The sequence below is a fragment of the Hirundo rustica genome, chromosome 6, assembly GCF_015227805.2.
Source record: "Hirundo rustica isolate bHirRus1 chromosome 6, bHirRus1.pri.v3, whole genome shotgun sequence".
Lineage (NCBI taxonomy): Eukaryota > Metazoa > Chordata > Aves > Passeriformes > Hirundinidae > Hirundo > Hirundo rustica.
In genome coordinates this window covers 58,308,367-58,335,463 of record NC_053455.1, presented here as the reverse complement: position 1 = coordinate 58,335,463, position 27,097 = coordinate 58,308,367, and the positions used below count along the sequence as shown (strand labels likewise).

The window sequence follows — 27,097 nt, the reverse complement described above, 5'->3', positions numbered from 1 at the left end:
GAGGGGGGGGGCGCGCGCGCGGAGGCCACGCGGTTGCCACGGCAACGGGGGAGGACACGCCCCTTCCCGGCCTCTCCCTCCCCGGCGCCGGCCGCCCCGCGCACGCGCCGAGGCGGGGTCGCGCGCCCGCCGCGTCACGCCTCCCGCCGCGCGCCCCCGGCCGCCCCTCCCGCCGCGGCCCCGGCCCCGGCCCGCGTCCCCCGGGGTGTCCCCTCCGCGCCCCCGGTGCGGCCCCGCCGCCGCTTCCCCCGCCGCCATGAGGCGCGGCGAGCGGCGGGCGCACGGCGGGAACGTGGGCAAGGCCGCGCTGGAGGAGCAGCAGCAGCAGCCGCCGCCGCCGCCGCCCCCCGCGCAGCCCAACGGCGGCGCCCCCGGGGCCGAGCGGGACGGCGCCGGGCCCCGCCGCAGCACCGAGTCCGAGGTGTACGACGACGGCACCAACACGTTCTTCTGGTGAGAGGCGCCGGGCATGGCCCCCACCCGCCTCGGGGCTCCGTGTGGGCCGGGGGGGCTGTAAGGAATGGGGTGTGGAGGCGCTGGGGAATGGGCTGTGGTGGCCCCTAAGGAACGGGATATGGAGGGGGCCCCAAGGAATGGGATACCAGAGTTATCTGCTGCCCGTTATCTGCTCTTCACGTGCCTCTTCTGTCGCCGATACCGCTGCTGGAATCGGCTGCAAGTGTTTTCCTACCGCTAATTGTTTCCTGGCAGTGTAACGGGGATTCAGGGCTGGCTTTTGGCGGTGGCAGCTCTTTTCCCAGTCCTGGTCCCTACCTTTCCAGGAGCAGGACCCTTAGTGCTGAGCCCGACGGCTTGTCCTGCCTGGTGGGTGCTCTGGAGGTGTTTCCCGGTATTTTGGGAGCCCAATGTGTTCGAGCAAGCATTCCTGCCTCATTCCAGTCATCAGCATTGTTTATATGGACTCCACCTCCTTCTCTCCTCTCCCTTAATCTTGGAGGAGGCTTCTTCCATCCGTGTTTTTCCCATTGATTATGGCAGAAAGCTGAAGTTGTCGTGCCCTACTCCCGCTGGGCAGGTGTTGTGTATATTTTTGTGTGTCTTTGTCCATAAAATGGGTGCAGAAACCCACGGCTGGTGGTGCTGGGCCAGCAGAGAAAATCAGCTTTTTGTTCGATTCGGTCCTTGCTGGAAGAGGGGTGTTCGTACCTACAAAAGTGCCCCTAAATCCTGGCCCTGCTTGAGTTGTTCCAGAAATCCCCTCAGCAGCATGCAGGTGTGTAGGTAGAGGTGTTTTTTCTGTGTGTTAAACACGCTTCCCTTTCCACGAAGAAAACCAGGCTGACACCGAAGACGCGCGTTTGGAATACGAGCTGAGGGCGATGGGATTTGGCTGGAGCCTGGCATGGAGGAGTGGGAGGGGAGGGCCCTTGGCTCTCACCCTGCCAATCTGGGCAGCAGCAGAGCAGAGGGTGTTGATCCCGGTGAAGGAGGTGACATTCCTGCCAGTGCAAGCTGTAGAGGAACACAGGGATGCTGCTGGATCCCGGCGGGATCCCTGCGGAGCCCCGACGCGCGCGGGGGACGTTGTGGTCTCGGGGGACGAAGGGACCTTTCCTGGCAGGCACACCACATGTGGGCTGAGCAAATCGTGGGATTCCAGTGCCAACCTTTAAATGGAAAATGGGTAAAGCTGTATTTTCCTTGCTCCCTCTTTCAGGTGGCTCTTGGCAGCTGTTTCATGAAGCCTTAAAAATAGCTATTTCTGCTGTGGGATCTTGCCTCCTTGCAGCTTTTTGGTGGTGGTGACAGGGCTGTCACCCCAGGATGAACGCTGTAGTGCAGTTAGTGTGGCAATGTGGATTGTTCCTTTGGGAATCTGGATGTGCCTTGTTCTCTCAGGAACTCTCCTGTGTCGGGTGGTCCCTTCCACGAGGGCAGCGTGGACAAGGGTGTTCCTTAACTTTCCTATTTATTCAATTTTCTTTTCCCCAGTAGCTTGTGCTAGCAGCCAGGAGTTTAAACATCTGGAAAAGTCCCAAAGTCCTCATGTTACTTTTGCCCTGTACGTGTTAGAGTATCCTTTGGCAGTGACTCAGTTCCTATCGTGTTCAAGAATAAAGATTATCCAGAGGACTGATTTTCTTCCTGTGACCCTTGGCACTCCTCTCGTGCTATGGAGGTAGCCACAGAAAAGGGAAAATTTTAAGGGTGGCTGCCCTCTGACTTTGGAAAAACACGGAATGCACCTTCTCTTTGGAGTTCAGGAGTTGGGGATTAGGTTATTCGCGTAGCTTGCTGCTTTTTGGAAAATGAGATGATTTGAGATGATCTGAGGACACAGAAATCATTCCAGGAGTAGTTTAATTTGCAGAGATGATTTTCCTGCTGTAAATGTGATCCTTGGGAAAGGTGGAGCTTCCTAGCTGGCTTCCTGGCTCTTTAAAATCTGTTTGAAATTTCGGAAAATTATCTGCTTATGTCTTTTGTTCTGATATCTCTGGTCTTACTCCGTATAAATGACTTGGAACTGGAAAATACTCCCTTGTGGGAACCTGCTCAGTCAGCGTAGCCTGGCAGTTCCCTTTGCCATTAGGAAATGCCAAGGGAAGGGAACAGGAGGAAGCTTTCTGAGGCAGGTCCATGGTTTCTCTATCATTCATCCCTGAACTAATTTTCTAGCGGAGAGCTGGGAACGCCAGGCCTGCCTGGCAAGCCACTGGAACGTGTTCCCTGTTTGTTCCAGCACCTTGGATTGTTCCTGTCTGTGTGCCTCCAGCAGGAGCTTTGACACAAAGCCCTGCTTGTTCTGGGGTCATTTAGTTGGATGTCGTGTATGATGTTCTCCTAAAATTTCTGTGGGTATTTCATAGCTTGTCTTTAACCAAAGAGGGTTTTCCAGGAAAATGTCCGTCCAGTCTCCGTTTGAGGGTGCTGGGAGGTGACAGATGCACTTGTGCCACCACATGGTGACTCTGTGAGTTAATTGCTTTGTCAAAGCCTTCCTTTAATTTGGATTACATTAGCTTTAATGTCACCTTTTGGTTATTAGCGTGTTTTATCTCTCACACTAATAATCTCATGTTGCCAGCACGTGGATGTGATATTAATTTCTGAGGTCACGGAGTGGCAGCAGAGATCTGTGGAGCTCAGGATGTAACCATTAATAAGAAAGGAACTGAAAATGCGGGAATGGCAGTGTTTGTAGGAGGTATTTCCACCTTTTTGTGCAAAAAAAAAGTGTGGATTTTGCAGCTAAGGAAGAGGCAGTCCCTGCTGGCATGTTCCTCTCGGTGTGTTCGGCATTGTGACTCTTCCCAGATGGCCTGGGAAATGAGGATATGTGTGGGCAAACCAGCTGGTGTTGGAAGGAAGGGATTGTACTCAACCCAAAACATTCCTTACCCATTCCAATCTCCTTGTGGAGATTGCTCTTATCTCCGAAATACCCGGGATTTACTAAAGGCAGGTCTGGAGGAAGAGGTGGGGATTTATCCTGAAGAGAGATTAGGGAGACGGAATATCCGCAGGTTGGCAGGAGCTGCTCTCTGTGCCCTCTCCTGAGGGATGGCCGTGGCGCTTCCTTGAGTTTGCTGGGAGCTGAACATGGGATTTTTCCCTGCTTTAATGGGGCCATGCCGAGCCACGCTGCCCACTCCCAAAGGAACATTGCTCCAGAGTCCTGGGTCACCCTGCCATGCTTTTCCAGCCTGTGGGAATGCCCTGGGCAGGGCGCAGGGACATCCGGGCGTTGTGCAATCCCACTAAGCCACGTTTGCCAGCTAGTCATGGATGAGAGGGCCTGTGCTTTGGGAATTGTGCTATGGGAATGGCATTGCCCTTTCCTCAAAGGAAGGGCTTGCATAGTTCTGCCAAGTAAGCTGGAAATGCAGAGGGAGTATTATTTGTGGAGAGGGCCTGTCAGAGTTCTTTCTGTGCCCTGCCTCGATATCGGTTCTCCGTGTTGCTTTTGTAAACACATTCCCAAAGTTTTAAGGAGAATAGGGGAAAATGTGCTCAAAGAATGTTACCTGTAATTCCCTGTCACCTGTCTCAGTAGAACTGCCCTAAACTAACTGCTGAGACACACATTTCCTTAGGTTTAAGCAGAAAAATGGCATTTTTAAGCAGAAAAATAGGGCTTTTGTGGAACTTGCGGGCTCTGTAGAACTGATGTAAGCTTCAGAAACTTTGGGAACTTGGTCCTTCCTCCCGGCTGGAAGGAAGACCCCAGAGTTGCCGAAGCTTTGCTGTTGACCTGTGGTTCTGGGTCTCTGGAGGTCTGTGTTCCTGGGCTTCTTTGAGGAGATGGCAAGGAAAAGGCACGTTGCTATTTTGGAGTGTCACAAGTCTGTACGGAAATCTAATCGGCGTTGGGTGACTTCAGGGATGTGCCGAAGATGTGAGGCTGCTCTAAGAATAGGGACTGTTTTATTAACTCTGAGCGTTTAAATAGATTTTAAAACGTAACTTGGGGCTTAAAACCGACAGGGATATTTGTATGGTCGGGTTTGACTTGAAGTTTTCCAAACCCTCTGCATATCCCCAATGGTTTTCCTGTTAATTACAGTTATTATTTCAAATGTGATAGGTTTTAGGTTAGTACTAAATTCTGTTGTGTCTTATTCTTTACACGAACCCTCTGCTGCTTTTGGAGGAAAGGGTTTGTTGTACTATTTGCCATATTTTCTTAGAGTTCCCAGGTGATGTATTGATTTATGGAGGGCACAGAGCTTTGACATCCATTTAAAAATCTCTTTCAGGAATGGTTTAATTAATTTGCCATTATTTGGAATAAAGAATTAAATCATGGAAAAAGTCACTGATGGGACTAATTGGGTTTGCTGACAGTTCTTTTCACCAGCAGCCGCAATTAATGCAACTTTTTTTAACCCAAGGGGCAAACTGGACTGGCTCTCCTTTGGAATTTCATTCCACTTAAGAGGACTGGCCAAAATATTAATAAATAAATTCTTTGCATTGTGTTCCAGTGATTGTTATTTTGTTTAATGGGGTTGTTGCATCACTGGTGACAAACAAGCCATGGATAACAAGGGTGCGGTCCCTGCTTAAACTGATTTTATTTTGTGGGAGATTGAATGAGGCCATGGGCCCCCTGATCCTGGGTGTTAATCTCTCCTTTTCACCCAAGGATCTGCCAGAATCTCCCAAAAAAATGACATGTTTAAATGATTTCCTTACATAATTTCTGTCATAGACTTCCGTTGGAAAATAAAAGTGCTCATAGTCATTTCCTTGACAGACCTGCAGCTCCTCAGCGTGACAGGAGAATGACCTACCACGAAAAAAAGAAGTTGGGATCAAACTTAATCCCATTAACTAGGGGAAAAAAACCCACTTTTGTTGTGATCTGCAGTGCAGGAGAGCTTCGCTTGCTCTCGCTTGGTGTTTGAATTAGCAGGGCTTGCGTGAAAACAAACCTGATTTATTTCATTTCAATCTCCCACGGCTTAAGTGGGGAAAGAGCCAAGTGTGTGGTGCAGAAAGGCAGAAAAATAAGCCAGTTAATATTCCTGCTTTTTAACAGTTTGGGATTTGTTGTGAGTTCTCTCCCTGGCCTTAGATATTTTTGTGCTCAGGCACTGCTTTGCAGAGTTTTTGATGTGAAACCTCCCGGATCTGGGTGCAGTTTGTACCCCCTTTGCTTCGGGCGTGTTGCCCAAACTCCTGTGTGTAATTTTAAGGGGAAGATTCCCAGCTTAGCTCTTTTCAGCCTCCCAGGCTCCAGGCCAGGAGAACATAAGCCTTTCCATGTAATTCCTGCCTTGCTTACCTTGCTGGGTTGTTCTTAGCTCGCCTTCCCCTGGTGTGTTGTTTTGAAGTGTGTGTGGAGATGAAAACAATCCCCTTGTGCTGTTAAACTCACCCTGGTCTCTCAGACAAGCCCTTCCTTAAGGAGAGCTGCTCCTTTTTGTGGGATTTTATTTTATTTTTAAACTCCCGAGCTGTGAGAAGACATGGTGTACATCCATACTTCCTGGCTTTTTTTTCTTCTCTGAAGTGGATTTGTGCGATGCTGTGCTCCAGCTCATTGCTGTGTCACTGCTCGCAGCTCTCTGGCAGCTCAGAGCTGCCAACTTGCTCTTTCCAGAAGTCAAGCCCATCTACAGAGTCTTTCATCCCAGCTCCTGGAATTCACGCTGCCCTGGAAGCACCTTTACCTTGGAAACCTGCTAGGAGGGAATCTGGCAGCATCTGGAGGTGAAAGCTGAGCCACAAGGGAAGTGATGAGAGAGCAGCCTCTTGTTTCTCCTTAAACAGGGCAGCTGGTTGGGTTTCAGGCTGGTGGCTGTGGCACCAAAAATAAGCGGGGAATGGGATGCATGGGGAAACGCTTCACTGTCCTACAAGATCCTCACAGGGGGGAATGCGACTGAATCATCCTTGTGCTGGTGGAGGGGTTTCTCGAGGTGTTTGTCCAAGGGAGGACATGTAATAACTGGTTTTTTTGGCAATACGGGATCTGAAGGCCTTGGAAAAGCAGCTGGCGTGGTATGGGTGTTCAGGTGGTGAAACCCTAAGGTGGGATTCCAGAGTTGTTTTTGTATCCTCTTCAAAAATAAACAGTGATGTAGCAATTATACAGAATACAAACTATCTGTAGCTCTACAACAATAGGTATAACTATGTAACAGTATAGCAATACAGTAGTAAGTTTCAAACCCAAACAATGCTACAAGGCATGAGATACCGAAACAGCGGGAGTTCATGTAACCTTTTTTTGGTGTTCACCACGGAATCCATTCATTATATCCACGTGTAAATGCAGCGAGCAGGAGCGTGGTGTGGTTGGAGCGTGGGTGGGTTCCGTGCCTGCTGTCCTGCCTCCTGGGAGAGGCTGGGGTTTAGTTCTCCAGCTCCTGCAGGATCCAGGGCAGGCCCCACGTGAGCACTGATGGCTGAATCACCTTTCCTGGCACCTGGGAAGATGCGGCTGCCGAGCAGGAGCTTGTGGCTCCCAAGCTTTTCCCAGGGTTTTGGCACGCTGATTCCTCGCTAATTCTGGAAGTACTCGTGGCTTCTGGTGTTTTATTCCTGGAGCTGGTGGTCCGTGTCCTGGGGACCACGAGGGAGAAGAGCCTTCAATGCCAAACTCTGTTCTGGCAGGGGCAGAAGAGGATTGTGTCTGCTTATGAGGTATTGCGTGCCTTCTCAGTGGTATTGCAGGGATGCTGTGGAGTATGTGGGGTTTGGAGTAGGACGGGATTTTCATTCAGTAGCACCCCCACTTTGACTTCCAGAGCAGTTTTAGGTGCATGACTGCGGGGTTGCTTCAAGGTGAGTCAGTGGATGGTTTGGTAATTCTGAGGTTTATTTTGTGCCACGCAGCCTGAATATACAAACTTTGGCATGGCATGGAGATGGGATGCGAACTGCTGTTACAAAAGAATATATGAAGAAAATGGAAATAGAGCCAAATATGTCACAAACAAACACTTTCTTCGACAAGTTTTCTCCTCCCTAAGCTTCCTCTTTATACGTGGTTTGTTTTATTAGTTTGTGTTAAGAGATTTTGTCCTCTAAACCAAAACTCATGGCATGTCCTTTGGCCGTACGTGGACAGAGTTCTTGTGCTTCCCAGCTGAGGCCAGAGGAGTTTTCCAGTGAGAACTGTAAGTGGCTTCTCATTAGGAAAGGAATTTTCAACCTGAAGTAAGGGAAGATGTGGACATTGTAGGAATATTCTCTGTGTGGTGATCGGTGGGTGTAGGGTGTGGGTGTCACCACTGGCTGCGTGTGCTCTGCTCACTGTCCTTGCACAGAATCACAGACTCCTGGGACGGTTTGGGCTGGAAAGGACCTTAAAGTTCATCCAGTCCCAAGGGCAGGGACACCTTCCATTGGCCCAGGTTGCTCTAAACCCAGTCCAACCTGGACTTGGACACTGGCAGGGATACGGCAGCCACAGCTTCTCTGGGCAACCTGTGCCAAAAGAATTTCTCCCTGAGTGCTTCACCAAAATCCATTTAAACCTCTGAGGATGTTTTACTGCTATGGAACAGCCACCCAGCTTTGCTGACATGGCTATTCCCACAGAAACCCCTTGTGCTAAGTGCACTGAAACTGTAGGAATATCCCTGGAAATCCAGCATCTTGAGGTGGCTTCAGAGCTCTTAAAACGACAGCAACTGTTGTCCTTTAGAGATGAAAAATAAAAATTAATGACAAGCTTTTCTTGTTTAATTCCCATGTCTGGAGTGAATTCCCTTTGGTTGCTCTCAAGGGCCTGTTCCCTCAGCACAATTTTGATTAGTAGGCTGTGAAATAGAGCAGCACTGTCAGGTGTGGACCTGCCAAACCTGGGGAGACACCTGGAGCTGTTTAGATCCGGGTGTTTGCACTGGCTGCTGTTTTTTTCCAAGCTGCTGCTGATCACATGCAGTGCTGCTCTAAGTTCTGCTCTCTGTGCTCTGCAATACGGAAAACCTCGATATTCCTGACTGCTGGCTGTGGTTTTGGCCTCCTGAGGCTGCACTGGCAGGGGGAGATGTGAGTTTTCCTGCTTTTTAATGTCGGTTTTCTCTGTTCTGAATTACAGGAGAGCTCATACCCTGACAGTCCTGTTCATCCTCACGTGTGCGCTGGGCTACGTAACCCTGCTGGAGGAGACTCCCCAGGACACAGCCTACAACACAAAGAGGTGAATATCTGAATATTTCCAAGTGTGTTTTGGAAAAAGGACCACCAGTGACCCCTGCACTCTCTTGTTTCCTTAGGAAGTTACAAAACCGGTCATAAGTCCGTAAGTTTCTCTGATGCTGATCGTTGAATTTAATTTCTAATTAGTTTAGTGTCACTGTCAGGCTTGTGGCTGCTCTGTGGTGTGATTTAAAGCAAAATACAAAAAGCTTGCTAAAGCCTCCTGGCTGGGTTTTTTTGGCAAGGGTTCTGCCTCTGTTTCTTAAAACGGCCTTTTCTTAAAAATAACATTTCCTTAAAATAACCGTAATTTCAAAATGCTGGGAGCTGTGACTAAATTTTTCTGGCTCAAGTGTTTTTGGTAAAATTCTCTTCAAGATTTCAATACAAATCCTTGTTTGTTGTTGGAAATTGCCGTGAGAACGTGTAGCCCAGAGGAAAGCTCTTGGGAAATAAGAATGAATCTTACATGTCTGGTCAATTCCTACTGTAATTTAAACTGATTCAATGTGGTTGAATTTCTCCCCTTTTAAAATACAACTGGGAAGAAAAAGGAGGTTGGAAAGTGGTGTTTAAAAAGCTAATTGTGTTTTAAAAAATATGCTGCAAAACATCATTGCTAGAAGCAGGAAAATAATTGTTTTCTACCACTCGGGTTTCTTAAATATAATGAAATTTTTCCCCTTGCTGTTGAAGGTTGTTTTTTTTTTTCCCTCTTTTTTGTACATTTCTGAAGTGACTCAGGATATAGCCTCCATTGTCCTGGAGATGCAGGAATTGGGGTATTTCCTGAGATAATCTTGGCTGTTGTTCTGGCAGTTACACAATGCCTGGGGGTAATGGAACTCAATCCGTGCCCCACTGAGAGCCGGGATTTCACTCCGTGGGGATAACCTGGGACAAGCTGGAAGGTGTCTGGAGCTGGGCAGAGGCTCTGGAAGGTTTCTGTGTGAGCAAGTGCCATTTTATTCCCAGTCATAACGAGGGAGGCCAGGCTGGAGGCGTGGTGTGGCCTGGAATGGCCACTCAGAATTGGGAAGGGGAAAAGCTGAAAGAGAAGTCATGACGCATCCTTCGGGAGTAATACAGAGCTGAGGTGACTCAGTGGAATATCTTATTATTGAGCTTAGAGCCTCGACTGCCTTAATCAAAACAAAGGGAAGATTAGTCAGCAGGTGGATCTTTCTCTCAGGAAACACAAGTTTTTGTCCGCTAATCCAATGCCCAGTTGTTAAAATCAATTTATAGCATCGTGCCAGGGAAGGGGCAGCTCCTGCAGCTCTGCAAGGTCTTGGCACAAAAATCCTTGAAAAGCAGCATCCTGAGGCTTGGGTATGATCTTCCAAATATCCCAGGTTTCATGTATCTCTGAACAGAAGGAGGCATTTCAGAGCAGGATAGGATGGGCACAATGTGCATCGGTGTATCCAGAGCCCAAGTTATGACAGATTTTGTATCTTTGCTTCCAAAATTTAATGTCCCTTATCCTGCCCCGAGACCTTTGTCAGTCCTGGTGTGGAGCTGTGTTGTAACGTGATTCCAGCCCCGTCCTGCACGAGGCTGTCCCTGTGTGCCGGTGTTCCTTGGGAACACTTGGTGCCTAATGACCGGGAGGGGTTTTGTCACCGGCGAGCAGAGTCTGGAGCTGTCACGGGGTTTTATTTCCACCTCCTGCACACTGACAGTGGAGCAGTGTCTGGGCTAGGTGCAAAGCCGAAATACACGCTTCCAAAGGCTCCAGCCTCCTTTGTTTCCATGCCCTGGCTGAGGTGCTCTTGTGAGCTGCAGTAGGTGCTCAGAGCAGTAAATTGAGGTGGACTTGCCAAATTTGCTGGCTCCGTGTTTCCCAGACTGGAGGCATGGGATGGTCCCACCTTCCCCCATATGAAATCAGGGTCATGTCACCCTGTAAAAGTGCTCCATCCGGTCACTGGCAGGAGCAGGGTGAGAGGTGGATTTGTGGAATCACTCACAGGAGGAGTGATGGACAAGACCCAGTGAGATCAGGAGCCTCTGAGCTCACGGGGTGCGGTCTCTGTGGCTCAGGTTGGTGTTGGCATCTCTTGCAGGATTTTTTTCTCTCCTGCAGCAGGGCAGGGCAGTGAAACAATTAAAGGAGGATTGTTTGGGGATTTTGCTTTTTGAGATAAGGTTGCAGGAGCCTTTTAAATGTAAATGTAGTAAGAGTTCATTGGGATCACGCACGTGATTGAACTGCCCCCGGTGTAAGAGCAGTGGAACGTTTCCTTCGTTAGGCAGGGAGAGGTTGTGCCGTGAACCTGTCTGATCCATGAGAACTTTATTCTTACAATTCTTCCAGCCACGGAATCGCTCATCCTGACTGACAGCTGTGACATTCTCCTCTGTTCAGCCTGGACTGAGCTCCAGCTCTGAGTCTAGCCAAATAAACACTGAGCACCTCCACTGCATACCATGGAAGAAAACCACAGCTGCCAAATATTTGGAATGCTGAGGAGGATGTCTTGGGGGAAAAAAGTTCTATTTTTTTTTTTTTTCCCCAGAAAAACACATTCAGGTATAAAAACACCAGCGTGCTTCAGGGTTGTACATTGAATTTCCAGCTGGGAGATGTCTCTCCTGAGATGCTTTTTCACATGGCTCTTGGCAATCTCTGCTTTCCATGGGGACAGATCCAGGGATACGTGGGTCTGCATGCTGATCTCGTGCTGCTGTGGCTGAGCACCCACAGGGAAATGGAGGTAACAGGAGGCCAGAGCCCTCTGCCAGGGCTTGTACAGCCCGAGGGGGTTGTACCAGCTGTGCCAGCATGGATCCAGCCCGGGAAGGGACAGGGAGTGGGAGCTGGCTCCTTGAATCCCAGGACAGAGGGCCATACACAACTCCTCATTGTCCTGTGTGTCTGAAACGACTCTCAGCACAAACAAGAGTTTGTTTGTGCTGATGGGGCTGCTGCCAGGCCCTCCCTTTTTTTTTTTTTTTTTTTTTTTTTTTTTAAGTTTGGTTAAGTGCGAAAATTATTTCTGTGGGCAGACTTTGCTATTTTGTGCCTTCCTGATTTGCTGCTCAGGAAAATCCATTGGCTATGTCCAGCCAGGTGAGGAGAGGAGAACCCCTCTCAGGTGCTGGAGCATTCCTGCCTCAAGCCAGACTGCTGCTTAGGCATTGGAAACTTCCTAAGGAGGTAGATTAATGATAAGAGTGAAAATTTAGTTACCACCGAGGGGAAAAAAAAAAAAAAATGGAGCTGGTGTGGTTGTTTATGCAAATTTGTGATTTGCTTCCAAACTTCCCGTGGGGAACTTGAAGTAAATGAATATATCTGGATCCCCAGCATATTTCAGCGCAGCTGCTCTTGGGCTGAGAGTGGGTTTTAGAGGAAGGATCACAGCTAAGCTCCTGTGGAGATTTGGATCCAGGATTTGAATTCCAGCTATGGGAAGAAAACCCTCCCAAGCCCAGAGCAATGGTCTGGACCCCTCAGTTCAGGGCTGAGCCGGGGTGGGGTTGACCCACCACACCGGACTGGAGCTTCCAGATGCAACCAGGGACTCAAAATGCAGAATATTCTCATTATTGGAGGTCAGCTGAAAAGGTTTTGTCCTCCAGATTTTTGGAAATCCCCGTGGAACTGTCCGTTCACAGATCCATTCAGCACCTAATTCTGGTGTGCTTCCCAGTGTTTAAAGCAAGCAAAATTACTGAGTTACATCTGTTAACTAAAGCCCATTTTTATTTTCAGGGGGCACAAGCATTTATACTCAGAGGTGAATGTTACAGAATAGTTTTTGCAAATTCTTTATTCTTCTATTTTGAGAGATTATTTGGACATGTTTAAAGCATGAGCAGTCTCCTGTTGCTTCTGGTTTGTAACGTTTTCTCTCTGGCAGCAAAATTACTGTGTATTTTGTGTGGTCTCTGCAGACTGAGCCATTTTATTTGCAGGCAGGGGTTGCATCATTTTCTGCAAACATGGAACAAGCTCTTTCCCACTTGTCCATCCTTTCAGCCAGCTCTTAAGCAGGTGATGTGAGACAGCAAGCAGGATCCAGTGGGAGTTGGGGTGCAGTAAAAAGGGCAATTTTGGATTGCTTTATGCCGTTTAATCCATTAAAAACTAAAGGAGCATGCCCAGGGTCATAGGTCTTTGGTATATTTGGGCTTCTGCTCTGATAATTTATTTTTATTTAAAATCTCTATTATGCTCCTTAGGCTCTGTGTTATGGTTCCAGCTCTTGAAATAGCAGAAGCGCTGGTGTGGTCTGGAAAGCTCCTGCTTTTCTTCAGTTGGTTAAGAAGCTGTTTTGGAGTGGTGACAAGTCTGACATCTCCTTTTTAAATTCCATGGAAATCTAATGGAGCGGTGAGGGCTGTCTCACTGCTAAATCCCGTGAGTCTTTGTGAGCCAGTGGGAATAAAAGCTGCTCCCAGACACAGGGAAGTGTTTGACTTGCTGTGATCCTCAGCCTTTCTTCGGTTGTTTTTTCTGGATGGTGTCTGGATCCATTTAAGAGGGACACATTCAGCAGTTATGAAACAATGGCCAGACGGTTCTCGCATCAAAGAACATAATTTGCACTCTGAGGAGGAGGATGAGGCAATAAACCAGGGTGTTCTGTTTTTCCTTCCAGAGGAATCGTCGCCAGTATTTTGGTTTTCTTGTGTTTCGGGGTGACACAAGCTAAAGATGGACCATTCTCAAGACCTCACCCAGGTAATTCACCTTGCTGGGATCACCCAAATACTCCTGAGGAGCTGCCTGGTTTGTGAGGATGGTAAATGTTTGTGTTGCCTGGAGAGCAGGTAAGTTGTAATTTCAGTAATCACAGGTTCCTCAGCACTGCACGCTGATCATGGAGGCTCCTCCATAACCATCCTGCTAGGCTTCCATGGAGCCTGGAGTTTTGTTTGAATCTCCCTGGTTTGGCTTCCTGTTGTTGCTAAAAAGCTCTGTGAGAACTGCCAGGTTCTTAAACCTGAACTTCCCCTGTTTAGCCTCAGTTTTTTCTCCTCTCTGTGCTGGGGCTGCACTTGTGACCGTGTATCCGGTGCTGGAGCGCTTCCTTAGCTCCGTGTCCATTTTCCACAGGAGATTAGGGGCCCTTGATTATGATTTTAAAGGTTTCTTGTAAGACTGGAAGTCTTGAAAGCATTTGAAAGCACAACACAAACCTCTTCCAGGTAATGTAATACCAGGTGGAACATGGAAATATTTGAACGGCTTTGATCTTTTGCCTGTTTTTAGATGTGAATCATTGAAAGAGAAAGATTTAAGGGAATTCATATGGGCTTAAATAATATTCCTGAAAGCATTGGGGCTTTCCTACAGCCAAATAAAGATGGGTTTTACGCCAGAAAATTAACCCAGCAGCCACCCCACAACCCTCAGCCAAAGCAGGCGTGGTTCCAGAGCGGTGCCCTCAGCACACCTCTGCAAACTTGGGGGTTTAGTAAATTTGCCTCTCTCACTAAATAGCAGGTTTCAGTCTTTCCTTCTGCTCTAGTTAATTATGGTTGCTTCTGTAAAATCTTCAAATCCTTTTGAAGACACCAGTGACACTTGGGTGCCCCCAGGTTTTGGGGGTTTGTCTGGGCTGGCTTTATTCCCTGGGACAAAGCAGGGAAGTTTGACTTTTAGTCTTGCCCTCAATGTAACACTTCCCCTTAACATTTTGGCATGGTTTTCAGCTTTCTGTTTTCAAATGTCCTCTCCAGAGCTGCAGGGTTATTTTGGGGATTTTTGTGATAATGTGATACTCCCCAAATTCCTGGTTCCAGAGCGTGGAGCTGTGTTAGGAGCTCCTCTGTCTCTCCAGTCCCTTGGGATCATCTTCTCTGCTGTCCCTGCCTTCGCTGCTGCTCCTGCTGTGTGTCATTAACCTACTTTTCATTAAGGCCATTAAGGAAACTGATCCCATCCACCACCTTAGTGGCACCTGTCCAGACTGGTGGCTTTATTTCTTCTTTTGGTCACCTTCTCAGCATTCCCAGCTTTAGCCAGGGGCTCATCCGGCTTTGCCGTTTCCCTACTGATTCCACACAAGCCCCCATTTTCTCCAGTTTTAATAATCTGCTACATGGACAGACATCAGTTGCCTCCCTGTAATTCAAAAATGTAGGATTGTCATGGAAATAAATAGGTGTGCCTTTCAGGCAAGACTTTACCAACTTGCCCTGCTTTTATCCCATTTTCCACTGGCTTTGGTTCCGTCCAAACCTTCAGGCAAAGGGCGAGCACCGCTTTAGCCCCAGGCAGCAGTATGGTGCAGATCTTAAACTCTTCTTGAGGATCCATTTATTTATTGGTGGGTGAACAGCCAGATTTGGGGAGCATTTCCTGGTGGAATTAATCCTGGATACAGTCAGCATCAGTAGCCTGTCTCCTTAGGATTTGCAGATGAGGGATATTCTTCCTTCTCCCTGGCAGCAACTTTACTGGAGCCTGGTGTCGTAGGAGCCCAGGGGTGCTTTATAGCCTCTGTCAAGATAACACATCCACACTGTCATTCCAAAGAAATTTTCCATGACACTTATTAATGCCCTGAGAAGCAGCTTTTAATATTCCCAGCCTTTGCCAGGAGTTATTTTGACTTAATACATGGTGCACGAGAGGATAAGCTGTTGGGGGAGTAAGTTGTGAGGGTCTGGAGTAACCTGTGGCATTGAGGGTTGGGATCGCTGGGAATGTGCAGGCAGGGACCAGGCAAGAGCAGCACTGGTGACACTGGATGGAGCAGCTCCAGGACAAGTGGGCAAACAACCCAGATTTTTGTATTTTTTACTCATTTAGCCCCTCAGGCAGAGTGCACCAAACTCTGAGCAGAAGTAGAGAAAGAGGCTGGTTGGATTCAGCTTTCTGGGATGTTCATGCCCCGTTCCCAAATCCCTGCAAGGCAGCAGTTTGATGTTTGATCACAGGAATCACTGGGTTATCAGATGTGTCGGTGATCAGTAGAGACCTCCTTACTCAGGACGCAAGATGGCAAGTGAGTTAAAGGAAAACAAGCATTGGAGATTTCCCAAAAACAACCTTACAGCTAAAGCTGAGCCTGACCCAGGAGGAGAGAGAGAACAGTGTTTGTACAGCCTTGAAAACATTTGGGGTGCAGGTACTGGGTACTGAGTGTGTTGAGAACCTCTTGGGGACCTCTGTGAGCTGGGGAGAAACCACAGCGCTCAACCAGAACCAGCTCTGAAGTTTTAATTATCTTTTTTTGCTGAGCCTGCTCAGCAGCTGCCACAGCCCTGTGTACAGAGGGAAATAAAAGCTCAGGCAAGGATTTAGATTTCTCTGCTTTCTGTGTCAACATCACTTTCAGTACCAGTCTGTCACATTGCTGACTGTGAGCAGTGTAAAATCTCTGGTACGAGGTTTATGTGTTATAAAAACCAGCGTTTTAAGGTATCTGGCAATGACATTTAAAGAGATGGGAGAAGTGTGGTGATGAAAGGTTAATTCTTCCTGCTGGCTTGAATGTGGAGCCAGTTTGGGAAGAGGCTCCTCTCTTCCAAATAATCCTGTGACCAATGGAGGATGGTTTTTTTTTTGCTGTTTTGTTTTTCCTAAGCTGCATTCTGGAAAGACAAGAGGGTGAAAGCTTTGACAGAGCTCTGAACTGTTGTTCTCTGGGCCAGACCTGCTTTTTTTATTTTCCCTTCTTCTTTTTTATTTCCCAGAGGTGTAAAATAGGTGATTCTGATGAAATTAATTTAGCAGCTTTACTGCAAAAAGGTCCCACCTTCCACATTGTGGTCTCTTCTAATGATGGTGTCAGAGACTGCTTTTAAAAATGCGTGGAGTTTGTTGGTATTTTGGGGTTTGGTTTTTGTTTTTTCTTATTGTTTTTTTGCTGTTTTGGGGCTTTTTTTTTTTTTTTTTCTTTTTTTTTTTATTTAAGAATTTATTTCCTACTTGAGGCTGAGCTGGATAAAGATTTCTTTTGGGAGAAAACATCTCCGGAGGAGCTCCATGGAGAGTTGATTTGGGGTTTTCAGCTGATAACTCTGTTTGCAGTCTTCTGTTTCATTCCTGTGTAATTTATGCCTGGCCCTGCTTTGAACATCAAAGTCCCTACATTGCCTTGGAATTTACAGAGGGAAATTCCCAAGTCAGGCCTGAGGGTCTTGGTTTCCAGGCAAACCCTGTTGGGACTCCTCTCCATCACCCCCATGGAGCTGAGGAAGGAGAGCTCAGTTTATAACCCGGAAACACCTGAAGGCAGGTCTCATCCCAAGAGTGATGCGTGAGGATTTTGGAATTTCAGTATCCACCCAGAATGTGTCGAGTTTTCCTGAATTCCCTTGTGTGGAATCTTTGGGTCTGGGTAGGGGAAACTGCTGGAGCTGTCTGTACCCACCCTGGCTCTGCATCAGCCTCTCAGGGCAGGAAACACAGACGCTGAGGGAGTTCAGAGCACAGGAGTCACTGCGTGGAACAACAGCCAGGCTCTGGGATGGATCAGGGGCATGGATGAGCCCGTGGAGCTCAGGATGGCCTGTGACCCAGGGGCTGAGCCTGTCAGCAGAGCTGGAAGTGTGCACACACTGTAATTTGGGCACCCTTTGGCTTCAGGTGTCGCTGGGGTGTGCGCAGATCTGTAATCACACGTCTGGGGAGGGCTCTGAAGCAGCTGAGCACTGCATGGCATTTCTTATGGAGAATCCCAGGTGATCTCGGAGGCCTTGCATCCAGCACCTGCTGAACCTTTGGTCTGCTTGTTTTTAATTTCATTCCAAGTAGAAGTGAAGTTATCTTTGGGGTTTTGAAAAGCTTTCTGCCCCGCGGGGACACGACCTTGTTCTCAGGCTGAAAGCTCGGGGCTGCCGAACGCGACTCCAGCCTGCCTTGGGCGTGTCTGGTGTAGCCAGGGTTGGACAGGTCAGGTCACCTGAGACCAGGGAGAAAGTTCAGGAAGGATCAGGTTCTCCTCCAAGGACCGCTGGAAAGCATTGCAGGGGGCACATTCCTTTCCTTCCATTTCTTAACTGCTGAGTTTGTTGGGTTGAGGTGTTCTGGGTCTGCATCCTTTCTCCCAGATCCAGGTCAGTGCGTGAGCAATTCCAGCAAACTTACACAGCAGCCTGTGTGGGAGTTGAAGATCCTTTCTGGTTGTATCCCTGAGGGAGGGTGGGGAGCACTGTGCTTGGGAGCTGGGAATTATAATTCTGTGGTGGGAGCATTTCTTGAAATGGGGTTGGTTTCCTGAGAAGCTGTGGTTGTCCCATCCCTGGAAGTGTTCCAGGTCAGGTTGGGCGTGGAGCAGCCTGGGACAGTGGAAGGTGACCCTGCCCATGGCAGGGGGTGGAATGTGATGGACTTCCAGGTCCCTCCTAACACAAAGCATTCCAGGACTCCGTGATATTGAAATAATGAATAATTAACTTACGGTTTGCTCCAAAGCTGCTGACATCCCCTGTGTCTCTCTGCAGCTTACTGGAGGTTTTGGCTGTGTGTCAGCGTGGTCTATGAGCTCTTCCTCATCTTCATCCTCTTCCAGGTAAGTGACTGCCACCTCCAGCTCCTAAATGCCACTTCCACATGGAGATCAGCTCCTTTGTGGTGTTTCTTTTTCCTGCTGACTACAGGAGATGCTCATTTTTGTGAGATGGAATCATTAGGCTGTTTAACAAGACTGTGAGGCTGAGGGAAATGATTATATAAAAATATTTCACCTGCTCTGACCTCCAGTCATCCTCAGCTCAGGGTAGACACCGCCTTGAAGTGGTTTTAGATGAGCTGGTGAGGGAGTTCATCTTCAAGAGCTGGTGTTTCACAGTCCAGCCTCTGCCCTGCTGGGCCATGTGTGACTCGGGGAGAATTCACCTGGTTTCACCTTTGGAAATACCTTTTACCTGGAGTGACAAGTTCTTTGTGGGTGTGGGGGTTTTGCAATAAACCAAAACTTCACACCTGTCTTTGTGTGGTGGCAGGAGCTGAGGAGGAGGTTTTTCATAGAAAGACGTGCCCTTGGTGCTTCCAAATTAAACTGTTTTTACCATGTTCTTTTTTGACCACATTTTACCATACCTTGTCCTTTAGTAAAATTGAGAAATTCCCCCTTTTACAATTTACTTTTACAATTCTCAGAAGTTAAAAATAATATTTTTTGAGACAACGTACTCATCGGGCAGCTCTAAAAATCTCAGTTTTGCACGAGAGAAGGATGAGGAATGCTTTTTGTTTTTAAAGTTTTGATTCTAGAGGCCACGTGAGCTTGAAGAAGTGGGGCTGGTCACCCTGGGTTTTTCCAGCCATCCTTGAGCATGATATTCCTGTGTAGCTGCAGTCAGACTGAGTTCTGAATTCCAAGGGGAAAGCCTGGAATAACTTTGCTTCCCTGTGGCAGCATGCGGTGTTAGCAGAGATCTAATGGTTAAGGAACTCCATGCTGTTGCTCGGCTCTTTACTCAAAATACATCATTGCCTTGCCCAGGTTTAAATAAGGTTAAATTCTGCTGAGTCTGCAGGTGGCTGAACTTCCTGACAGCAAATCCAAGCTTGCTCGTGGCTGAAACTTGTCCCAGAGTTCATGTGATTTCAGCAGTTTATTCTGTAATTTTGTTATTATTCTGTTAATTAATTTTGGCTTTGTCCGGCGTTGCTGCCTGTCGCAGATGTTCCAGGGTCAAGCCTTGACCACAACGCTGGGTGATTCCATTGGGAAATAAATGCTCAGCAAATGCGTGGCTGATCTAGTGACAGAGGAGTTCACATTTTGGTCATTTTGATGCTTGCTTTTTGCTGTTTGTGTGAGACCTTACTGTAAATGGGTGTTGGGGAGGATGAGCTGTGTGAAGCTTTCTGGGAAAGATGGGGAGCACAGAGGAGTGGCTTGGGGTAAAGGGTTAGAGATCACTGATTTCTCATCTTTAAGGTCATTCTGTAGCCGTTTTTTCCCTAAATATTTAGGATTAGAGGCTCCAAGTCAGGGTTGTGTGTGTGGGGTGCTTCAAGGCCTCGCTTTATGTCAAGAATTGTTCCACAACGAATTTGAAAAAAAGGTTGATTTGAAGATCAGCGTTGGCCTGAGTTCTGTCTGTGCCTTGTGTGTGTGAGTCCCTCAGGGGGATCCCGGGTTTCTGTGTTCCCTTGCAGACCGTGCAGGACGGGAGGCAGTTCATGAAGTACATCGACCCCCATTTAGGGGTTCCTCTGCCAGAGAGGGACTACGGGGGCAACTGCCTGATTTATGACCCTGGCAATGGAACTGATCCCTTCCACAACATCTGGGTAAGGAACTAACTCACTAATGAGGCTACTTTTGGGTAAAAAGCTGCTTAATTGAGCTCTCCAAAGTGCAGTTGTGAGTCTGGCTGAGTGCTGAATCAGAGCATGGTCTGTGTCTGACTCTTGGGCCTCTTTATTTCTCTTTTGACCTTTCCTGTCCATCAGATGGGGGTGTGTCTCTCTGGATCCCAATTACCTGATAGCCCAGGGCTGAACTGTTCAACAGCTCTTCTTTCTCAGGTCACTGGTGTCAAATTTTCCCCTCACAGTTTGGATTTCTTCCTGCTGCTCTTGAGGAGTCTTCTCCTGGATTCTCCTCAGTCACCCTGAGGCACAAAGCCCTAAAGCTGCGCCACAGAATCCCAGAATGGTTTGGGTGGGAAAGATGCCGTGGCCCCACTCCCTGCCATGGGCAAGGACACCTTCCACTAGTGCAGGTTGCTGCAGCAGCACTTTTCTGAGTCCTAAAAACCGTCAGGTTTCTCACTGGCAGAAATTCCAAGGTAAAGGAATGATGGTCATTTACAGCTCCCTTATGGCGTGGAGTGAGGAGCACCCGAATCCTTTGGGTCTGCCCTGTAAATCTTCAGTGCATCAAAAGTGGAATAACTGGGATAAAAGTAGAGGGAAAGGCACTGTGCCCAGGGGCTGGCAGATCTGGTGAGGTTTAAGAAGCTCTGCTGAATTCCTTCCTGAGGAAGGAATGCAAAGTATTCATGTGTGGAAAAAACCGAAGTTTATTGCTGCATTTTTCTTGGAGAGGGGGGGAAAAAAAAAAAAAAAAAAGGCTGTGACCTTCACTCTCTTCTTGGTTTTTCAGGACAAGCTGGATGGATTTGTTCCTGCTCACTTTTTTGGGTGGTACCTGAAGGTAAGAATGGCTCATTTCACCTTGGGGACTCTGCTCCATTGTTCCCAGAGCCTCACTGCTGCTGCTTTTGTGATGTCAGGCCTTGGTGACTCAAACCAGGCTGCTTGTAATGCATGAAAATATTTGTCAATATGTGAAAAGCCTTTTCCCCTTTTTTTTTCCCGTCTCCTGCCTATGTTAGGCCACCTCATTTCTTTCCAGAGCTTTGTTACGTCAACAGGCTCCTTCCTTCCTCCACAGGGACCTATCATGGGGTCGGATCAATAAAGAACTTAATTACTGTAGCAACAGAAATGCTGGAACAACCTTTGGAAGCGGAGCGTGGGGCTGGCAGTGACAGTGATATCCCCAAACACAGATGCTGCTGCTGCTGGTTTCCCAGTGGCATCAGATCAGAATTTTAAACCATTTAATGGGCAGGGTTTCATTGTTACTTTTTAGTCCGTATCAACCAACTGTGGATGGGATTCCAGCTGTGCCTGTCTCTGGCAGAACATTCAGCAGTGTTTTGCTGATTACTTTGGTCTAAATATTAACTTTTTTAACCCAAGCAGACTGACTAACTCGGGAGATTTGGCCCCCTGCAGACCTTGTTTGGATTTGCTATATAAATAACAAACTGACAGAGCTCGGCTGTTTTCAAAACAAGGTGGAACTGTTGGTTTGTGTTTTGATTTAAAAGTGTTCTGTGAGTGCTTTGGGGGATCCCTCAAAACCAGAGGTGGATTTGCTGGGCGTGGGGAGGCCTGGACTTCAGCTTGTTCTGTTAATGAACTGAATTCTAAATTTGGAAAACTTGGATCCTTTTCTTCCTGGGGAATTGCATTAGAAACTGGGCTGCCCAGCTGGAAGGATACGGGCTGCTGGATTTCCTCTGGGCTATAGCATATTTTTCTCTTAAATGTGTTAAATATTTGCCTGTTTCTCTATTAAAAGCTGGAGGTTGAGTGTGTTGTCTCAATAAACAGAGATGGGCTTGTATTTGGATTTTTTCCCCAAATCTCAAAGCACCAGGATGGCAATATTGAGAATGAATGGGCCTCATTCATCAGAAATTATTGTGGCTTTAGAGCCCGTAAAAGGCTGTGAAAAGCCTTTTCTGTGCACTGTTAGGACGATGCTGCCTGTGGTGCTTGAGCACCCAGTAATTCCATGCATTTAACTCATTTCCCTCCTGCTGAATCCCATTTTACCAGAAATTTTACCAGAAGCCAGCACAAACCTGTGCTGGTTTTGTCTGGGGTGGAGGTGATTTCCTTCAGTGTCATTCTTGTCTCTTGTGCTGGTAATGTTGATAGTTTGAGAGGCCTGTGGGCATTTGGACCATCACATCACGAAAATAAAATTGTCCTGAGTTTCCTGATCCTTTTCTGGTTATTGGAGGCAAGATCTACAACTGTAGATGTTTTTTAGCAGCTGTTTCAAAGACGTTTTTCTCCCTTCAGACTCTGATGATTCGGGACTGGTGGATGTGCATGATCATCAGTGTCATGTTTGAGTTCCTGGAGTACAGCCTGGAGCACCAGCTCCCAAACTTCAGTGAATGCTGGTGGGATCACGTACGTACTGCGGGGATCAGGGATTATTTGGGAATACAGACTTTATAGGGAGGGCTAGGACGTGATGAGAGCTGAATTGTATCACGTGTGTGACTGCTCCCTGTTGAGCTTGCAGCGTGCTCGTCACTGTCTCTGTAATTTTGTGTGTTAGAAACACTTGGAGGTGGTTAAATATTTATTGGGGTTCGTTTCACGCTGGAGGGAGAATCTAAAGCGGTACCTGAACGTTTTCAAATATCTGCTGATGGCGCAAGCAGTAAAGTCTGAAATTCAGAGGAAGGCAAAATGTGGTGTGAGCTTAAAGGAACACCCATTTAAAGTTGTGTTTTATTTTCCTGTGAGGCGTAAGTTGGTGCCAGAGTGAACAGAATTCCCTGCAGTCAGGGCACACAGCTCTGGGTCTGTGTTTGGATGGATTTGGGGAAAGACCCAAGCTTGGAATGATTTGCTCCATGGTTGTATTTCCAAAAGTCAGTGCATTATTAGAGACATCAAGCCAAGCTATTTAGCCTTCAGAAAATCTGTGGAGTTAACGCTCTGTCCCAGTCCTTGGAATGCAGAGGTCTGCCTGTAGTGATTCCCTTTTCCAAGCCCTAGTGTTCCTTCCCCAGCATCATTCCTGTGTTTCTCCTTCCAGTGGATAATGGATGTGATCTTATGTAACGGGTTAGGAATTTACTGCGGGATGAAGACCCTGTCCTGGCTTTCCTTGAAAACCTACAAGTGGCAAGGACTCTGGAACATTCCAACCTACAAGTAAGTCAGGGAGGAGGGGAGCTCCACGGGCACAGCACAAAGGTTGAATCCCTGTTCAAGAGCTTGGTTGTTCTGTTTGGGTTAATATGGATTAAAGAATTCCTGGCTGTTCAGGTGACCCCAGGATCCAGTGATTTATTGCTGCAGGGAGGTTTGTTGGAGAGTTTTATTCCACTTGTGAATGGGATTGTTGGAAATACACCTGTGTGTTCCAGATATTGCCTGGTGGCTGGGAGTTTGGGCATCCTGTGAAGGTGAGCTTGTTTGATGAAATGGTTTGAGGAGGTGCAGGAATCTAAGTTGGCATCATACTCCCATTCCCAGCAAGGATCTGTTTGGTCTTTTTGCATTCCCTAGTAACCAGAACTTCACGGGAACTGGGACACTGGGAATTAAAATTGAATAAATCCCTTGTAGTTGTGTACCAGTAATGACCCATCATGCTCTGTAGTGTCTTTGCTGAGCAGAGCTGCTTACAACAGTGGGTGTAGTGTATGAGAGCTTAAATTGATAATTAAAATAACAAGCTCAGAGCTAATCTCGTTGTGATTTTAATGGAGTAAACGGAGGCATTTTGCATCTCTGAACTGGTGTCTCAAATGGAAACGCTGGCAGGTGCCTCTTGCCTGCTTTTCCTTCAAGCTGTGGTGGTTATTTTGGATTTTTCCAGAGGCAAGATGAAGAGGATCGTGTTCCAGTTCACCCCATACAGCTGGGTGAAGTTCGAGTGGAAGCCCGCCTCCAGCCTGCGCAGGTGGCTCGCCGTCTGTGGCATCATCTTCGTGGTGAGGACACCCTTCTGTCCCCTGCTTCCAGGCTCTGTACCTCAGGCTGCGGCTCTGGGGATGTTCCTGAAGCTGAGGCCAGGAGGGATCCCTTCCTAGTCCTGCAGAGCAGGGGGCGGTGTCCATATCTGTGGGACAGGTGACAGATGCACTGCAGAAAGGCTTGTCCTTGCTTGCTGACCACTGTTGCCGGCAATGGGAGCAATATAAACTGGGATCTTCGGCTTTTCAGCAAGTTGCTGCTCCCCAAAGCACTAGCTGTGGGTGAAAGATGCTCAAATCCCTCAGTTTTGTGCGGGTGCAGGTCACATTACAGCTGGAGAGGCTTTATCCAAGGTGTCGGGCTCCTCTGAGCTTGCTCCTCGAGCACAGAACTGCTTAAATCATTCATTTCTCCTAGATGTTTTTTTTTTTTTTACATTTCACTGCACACACTGAATGGGTGGAATTGTTTTATGCTGAGAATGCAGCATCTGAAATTCATACCTGTGCTTGTGAAACTGAACTTGTTGCCCACGTGACGCTGATAGGGAGGGTAAACTGGACAGTTAAAATGCCTTTTTCCCATTTCTGCCCTTTTTACAGCCAGGGGACTTTGGCCTTTGTGCCATCCATCGGTTGTGACTTGGCTCTGCTCTGAGCAACTCAAACTTATCTCTACCCAGCAGCTGTGAAATTTAACTAAATCCATCTCCGTGACACTTGTGGTGATCCAGAGGCACTGGGCATGAACCCGGTTCACTGGCACAGGACAGAACTCTGTGTTTTGCCAGAACAAGCTCCCAGCACCTGGTTCCTGCTGCAGGACACTTTGTCCAAGCTCACGTGGCATGCCAGGCCTGCTTTGTGGGAGGACTAAAAGAGTATAAATACAATAGATGTTTCCCCAAAAGATTGCTGGCTGCAGCCCTGAAGAAATTGGGGTTTAGGTGCTGCTACAACAGAGATCCCAGCAAATTTACACTGGCCTGTGGGATAATGTTTCTTTTAGCACATCCCAGCTTCAGCTGACAGTTTCTAAGTAGCTTCAGGTTCTGGCTCACTCCTTGGGCTTCGGCAATGATTAATGCCCTTTGTTATCACTTCTTTTGAAGTGACAGTCTGCTGTCTCTCTGCTCCCTTAAGCGCATTGCCAGGGCAGCTGCTCGAGAGAACATTTTGCTCTTCATTTATAATCAACTTTCCCAAGTTGGCTTTGAGGGTGAGTTTGCATAACTGAGAAAAAACAACCCAGCCCAGCCCTCCAGAATGTGCAGCTCGTGCCTCTTGTGATGGTGGGGCTCCCTCAGCTGGGTTTTAAAGGACAGGGAAAGGAAAAGCTGTGCTTTGGGGATTTGTCCTCGGTGTTTGTGCAGGTACTTTGGGCTCTTTGTTTGGAGTTCAAAAACTTGCTTGAAAACTGAGGGTGCTGCTTGTCCAGCTTTTTGTTGTGATTTTTAGTGCCTCTTCCAACGCAGAGGAAATGTTTAAAAACCCAGTGGGTTTTGGGTTGGTGCTGATGGTTCACTCGGTGGTACTGAGCAGGGTAAAAGAGAAATGTGCAGGGGGAGCCATTCAGAGAGAGAGGGACATTCCAGGCTTCATCCAGTGGTATTTTCCAAATGTAATTCCAGTGTCCCTTCTCCCAGTTTTTATTGGCAGAGCTGAACACGTTTTACCTGAAGTTTGTGCTGTGGATGCCCCCCGAACACTACTTGGTGCTGCTACGCCTGGTGTTTTTTGTCAACGTGGGAGGAGTAGCCATGAGGGAGATCTACGACTTCATGGACGACCCGTAAGCCCCAGCTCTCTGTACTTCCCATGTCGAGCTCCACGTGCTTTGTTTTGAACTTGCTCCAGCTTGCTGGCATCCATCTCGGGCACCAGTTCAGCTTGTCAGGGACGAGAAAGGCCAAATCCCGAAGCGTCCGCTTCGTGTTCCTTTGTTTTGGAGGTACCACTCTCACCGCCCCGGGCAGAGAGCAGCTGTTGTTACGGGCGTTGAGTGTGCACTGTGTTAACCTCAGTGTCTGGTAAATGATCTCTCTGTGGAGGAGGCAATGTGGAAACGAGCTGGAGTGCCCCTGGCTCGTGGGCAGAGGAGCGCTGCGCTCCGATTCCGGACCGAGAGCCGGGAACTGCAGTCCTTGGATGTGCCCTCTGGGGACATCGGGGCCCAGACTAAAAAAAAATGTGATTCTTAAAGGCGCTTCTTTACTTGAGCTGTTTTCCCCCTGGCACTCTGGAGCTCTCCTGGCATCCTCTTGCAGGTCAGAGGCCCTCGGTAGCAGGGTGTGCTGCAGGTGAGGCACCACACACAGCAGTGCATGTACTTGAGACTGTTCCCACCTCAGCATCGTATTTGTCCTCGCTGCTTTTGTTTCTGCGGACCATGTGAGAACCGAGAAAGCTCTGTTCTCAAAATCACCTTTTCTTTTAATGTCACAACCTGCCTGAGCCCACATCCTCAGCCTAAGGCACCGCCTGGCTTCCAGGGGTGTTCGTTGTCTGTCGCTGACCAACGCAAAAAAGTGTCTGTGTTCAGAATTTAGGGTTCCAACATGGTCTGAAGATCAGTTCCCCTTGCAAGGCTTTGACTCCTAGAAGTGGGAAGAAGGGCCAGCCCACATTGCTTAGTCGGAATTCAGGACATTCCGCAGGGGCAGGATGCCCTGCCCTTGGTGTTGGACCTACTGGTTTGGGACGTGCCTCCAACTCACAGGTAAGAAGAGCCTCTGCCTCGCTGCTGAGCTCCTCTCCTTAGCACCATTCATCTTCTTGTGTTGGGGTTGGAAAAGCTCCTTTGCCCTCTGTTCAACCACGAGGCCTGACGCTGGAGTTCGGGAGAGCCATCCCTCACCCGTGCCTCATCCCTGGTTCTGATTGTTGCCTTTCTTCCCGCGAGCCGGAGCAGCTCACCCTGAGCTGCACGTCCCCGTCACTGCCACCACCTCCTGCCGTGCTCCCCGCTGGGGGAGGTGACTGCCCCCACGTCCTGGGGTTCCTGGCTCTGCTTGGTGCCCCCCAGAGCTGACATCAGGCTGCTCCTGCTGAGGGGCTGAGCTGAGCACCCGCTCTTACCCGGTACCTTCTCTGCGGAGGGTTTTGTAATTCCTTCCTGCATTCCGGGCCATCCAGGCAGAGAGGATCTGCCCTCATTTACCAGCTTCCCTTGCACGTCATTTTGAGCTGAGGATTCTTCAGGATTCTTCACGTGGTGTTGTAGGGAAAGAGCAGGGGAAACACGATTTGCTCCGTGGTTGTATTTACAAAAGTCAGTGCATTATTCCTGCTGGGAAGAGCAGGCTGTACCAGAGGCTCC

The 27,097-nt window shown here is 48.2% G+C and overlaps 1 protein-coding gene across 2 annotated transcripts in view; it reads left to right on the top strand.

Moving 5' to 3' along the window:
* Window positions 1-256: 256 nt before the first annotated feature.
* Window positions 257-27,097, top strand: part of PTDSS2 (phosphatidylserine synthase 2) — a 29,995-nt gene continuing 3,154 nt past the window's right edge. The window contains exons 1-10 of one of the 2 annotated variants that reach the window (XM_040066413.2): window positions 257-453; window positions 8,519-8,620; window positions 13,230-13,312; window positions 18,028-18,095; window positions 19,694-19,828; window positions 20,646-20,696; window positions 22,142-22,255; window positions 22,893-23,011; window positions 23,682-23,796; window positions 25,425-25,570. In XM_040066413.2, the coding sequence (XP_039922347.1) occupies window positions 257-453; window positions 8,519-8,620; window positions 13,230-13,312; window positions 18,028-18,095; window positions 19,694-19,828; window positions 20,646-20,696; window positions 22,142-22,255; window positions 22,893-23,011; window positions 23,682-23,796; window positions 25,425-25,570 (1,130 nt within the window). Of the gene's footprint in view, window positions 454-1,506; window positions 1,646-8,518; window positions 8,621-13,229; window positions 13,313-18,027; window positions 18,096-19,693; window positions 19,829-20,645; window positions 20,697-22,141; window positions 22,256-22,892; window positions 23,012-23,681; window positions 23,797-25,424; window positions 25,571-27,097 lie in introns of those variants that run through there. The other variant, XM_040066414.2, reaches the window with a different exon arrangement.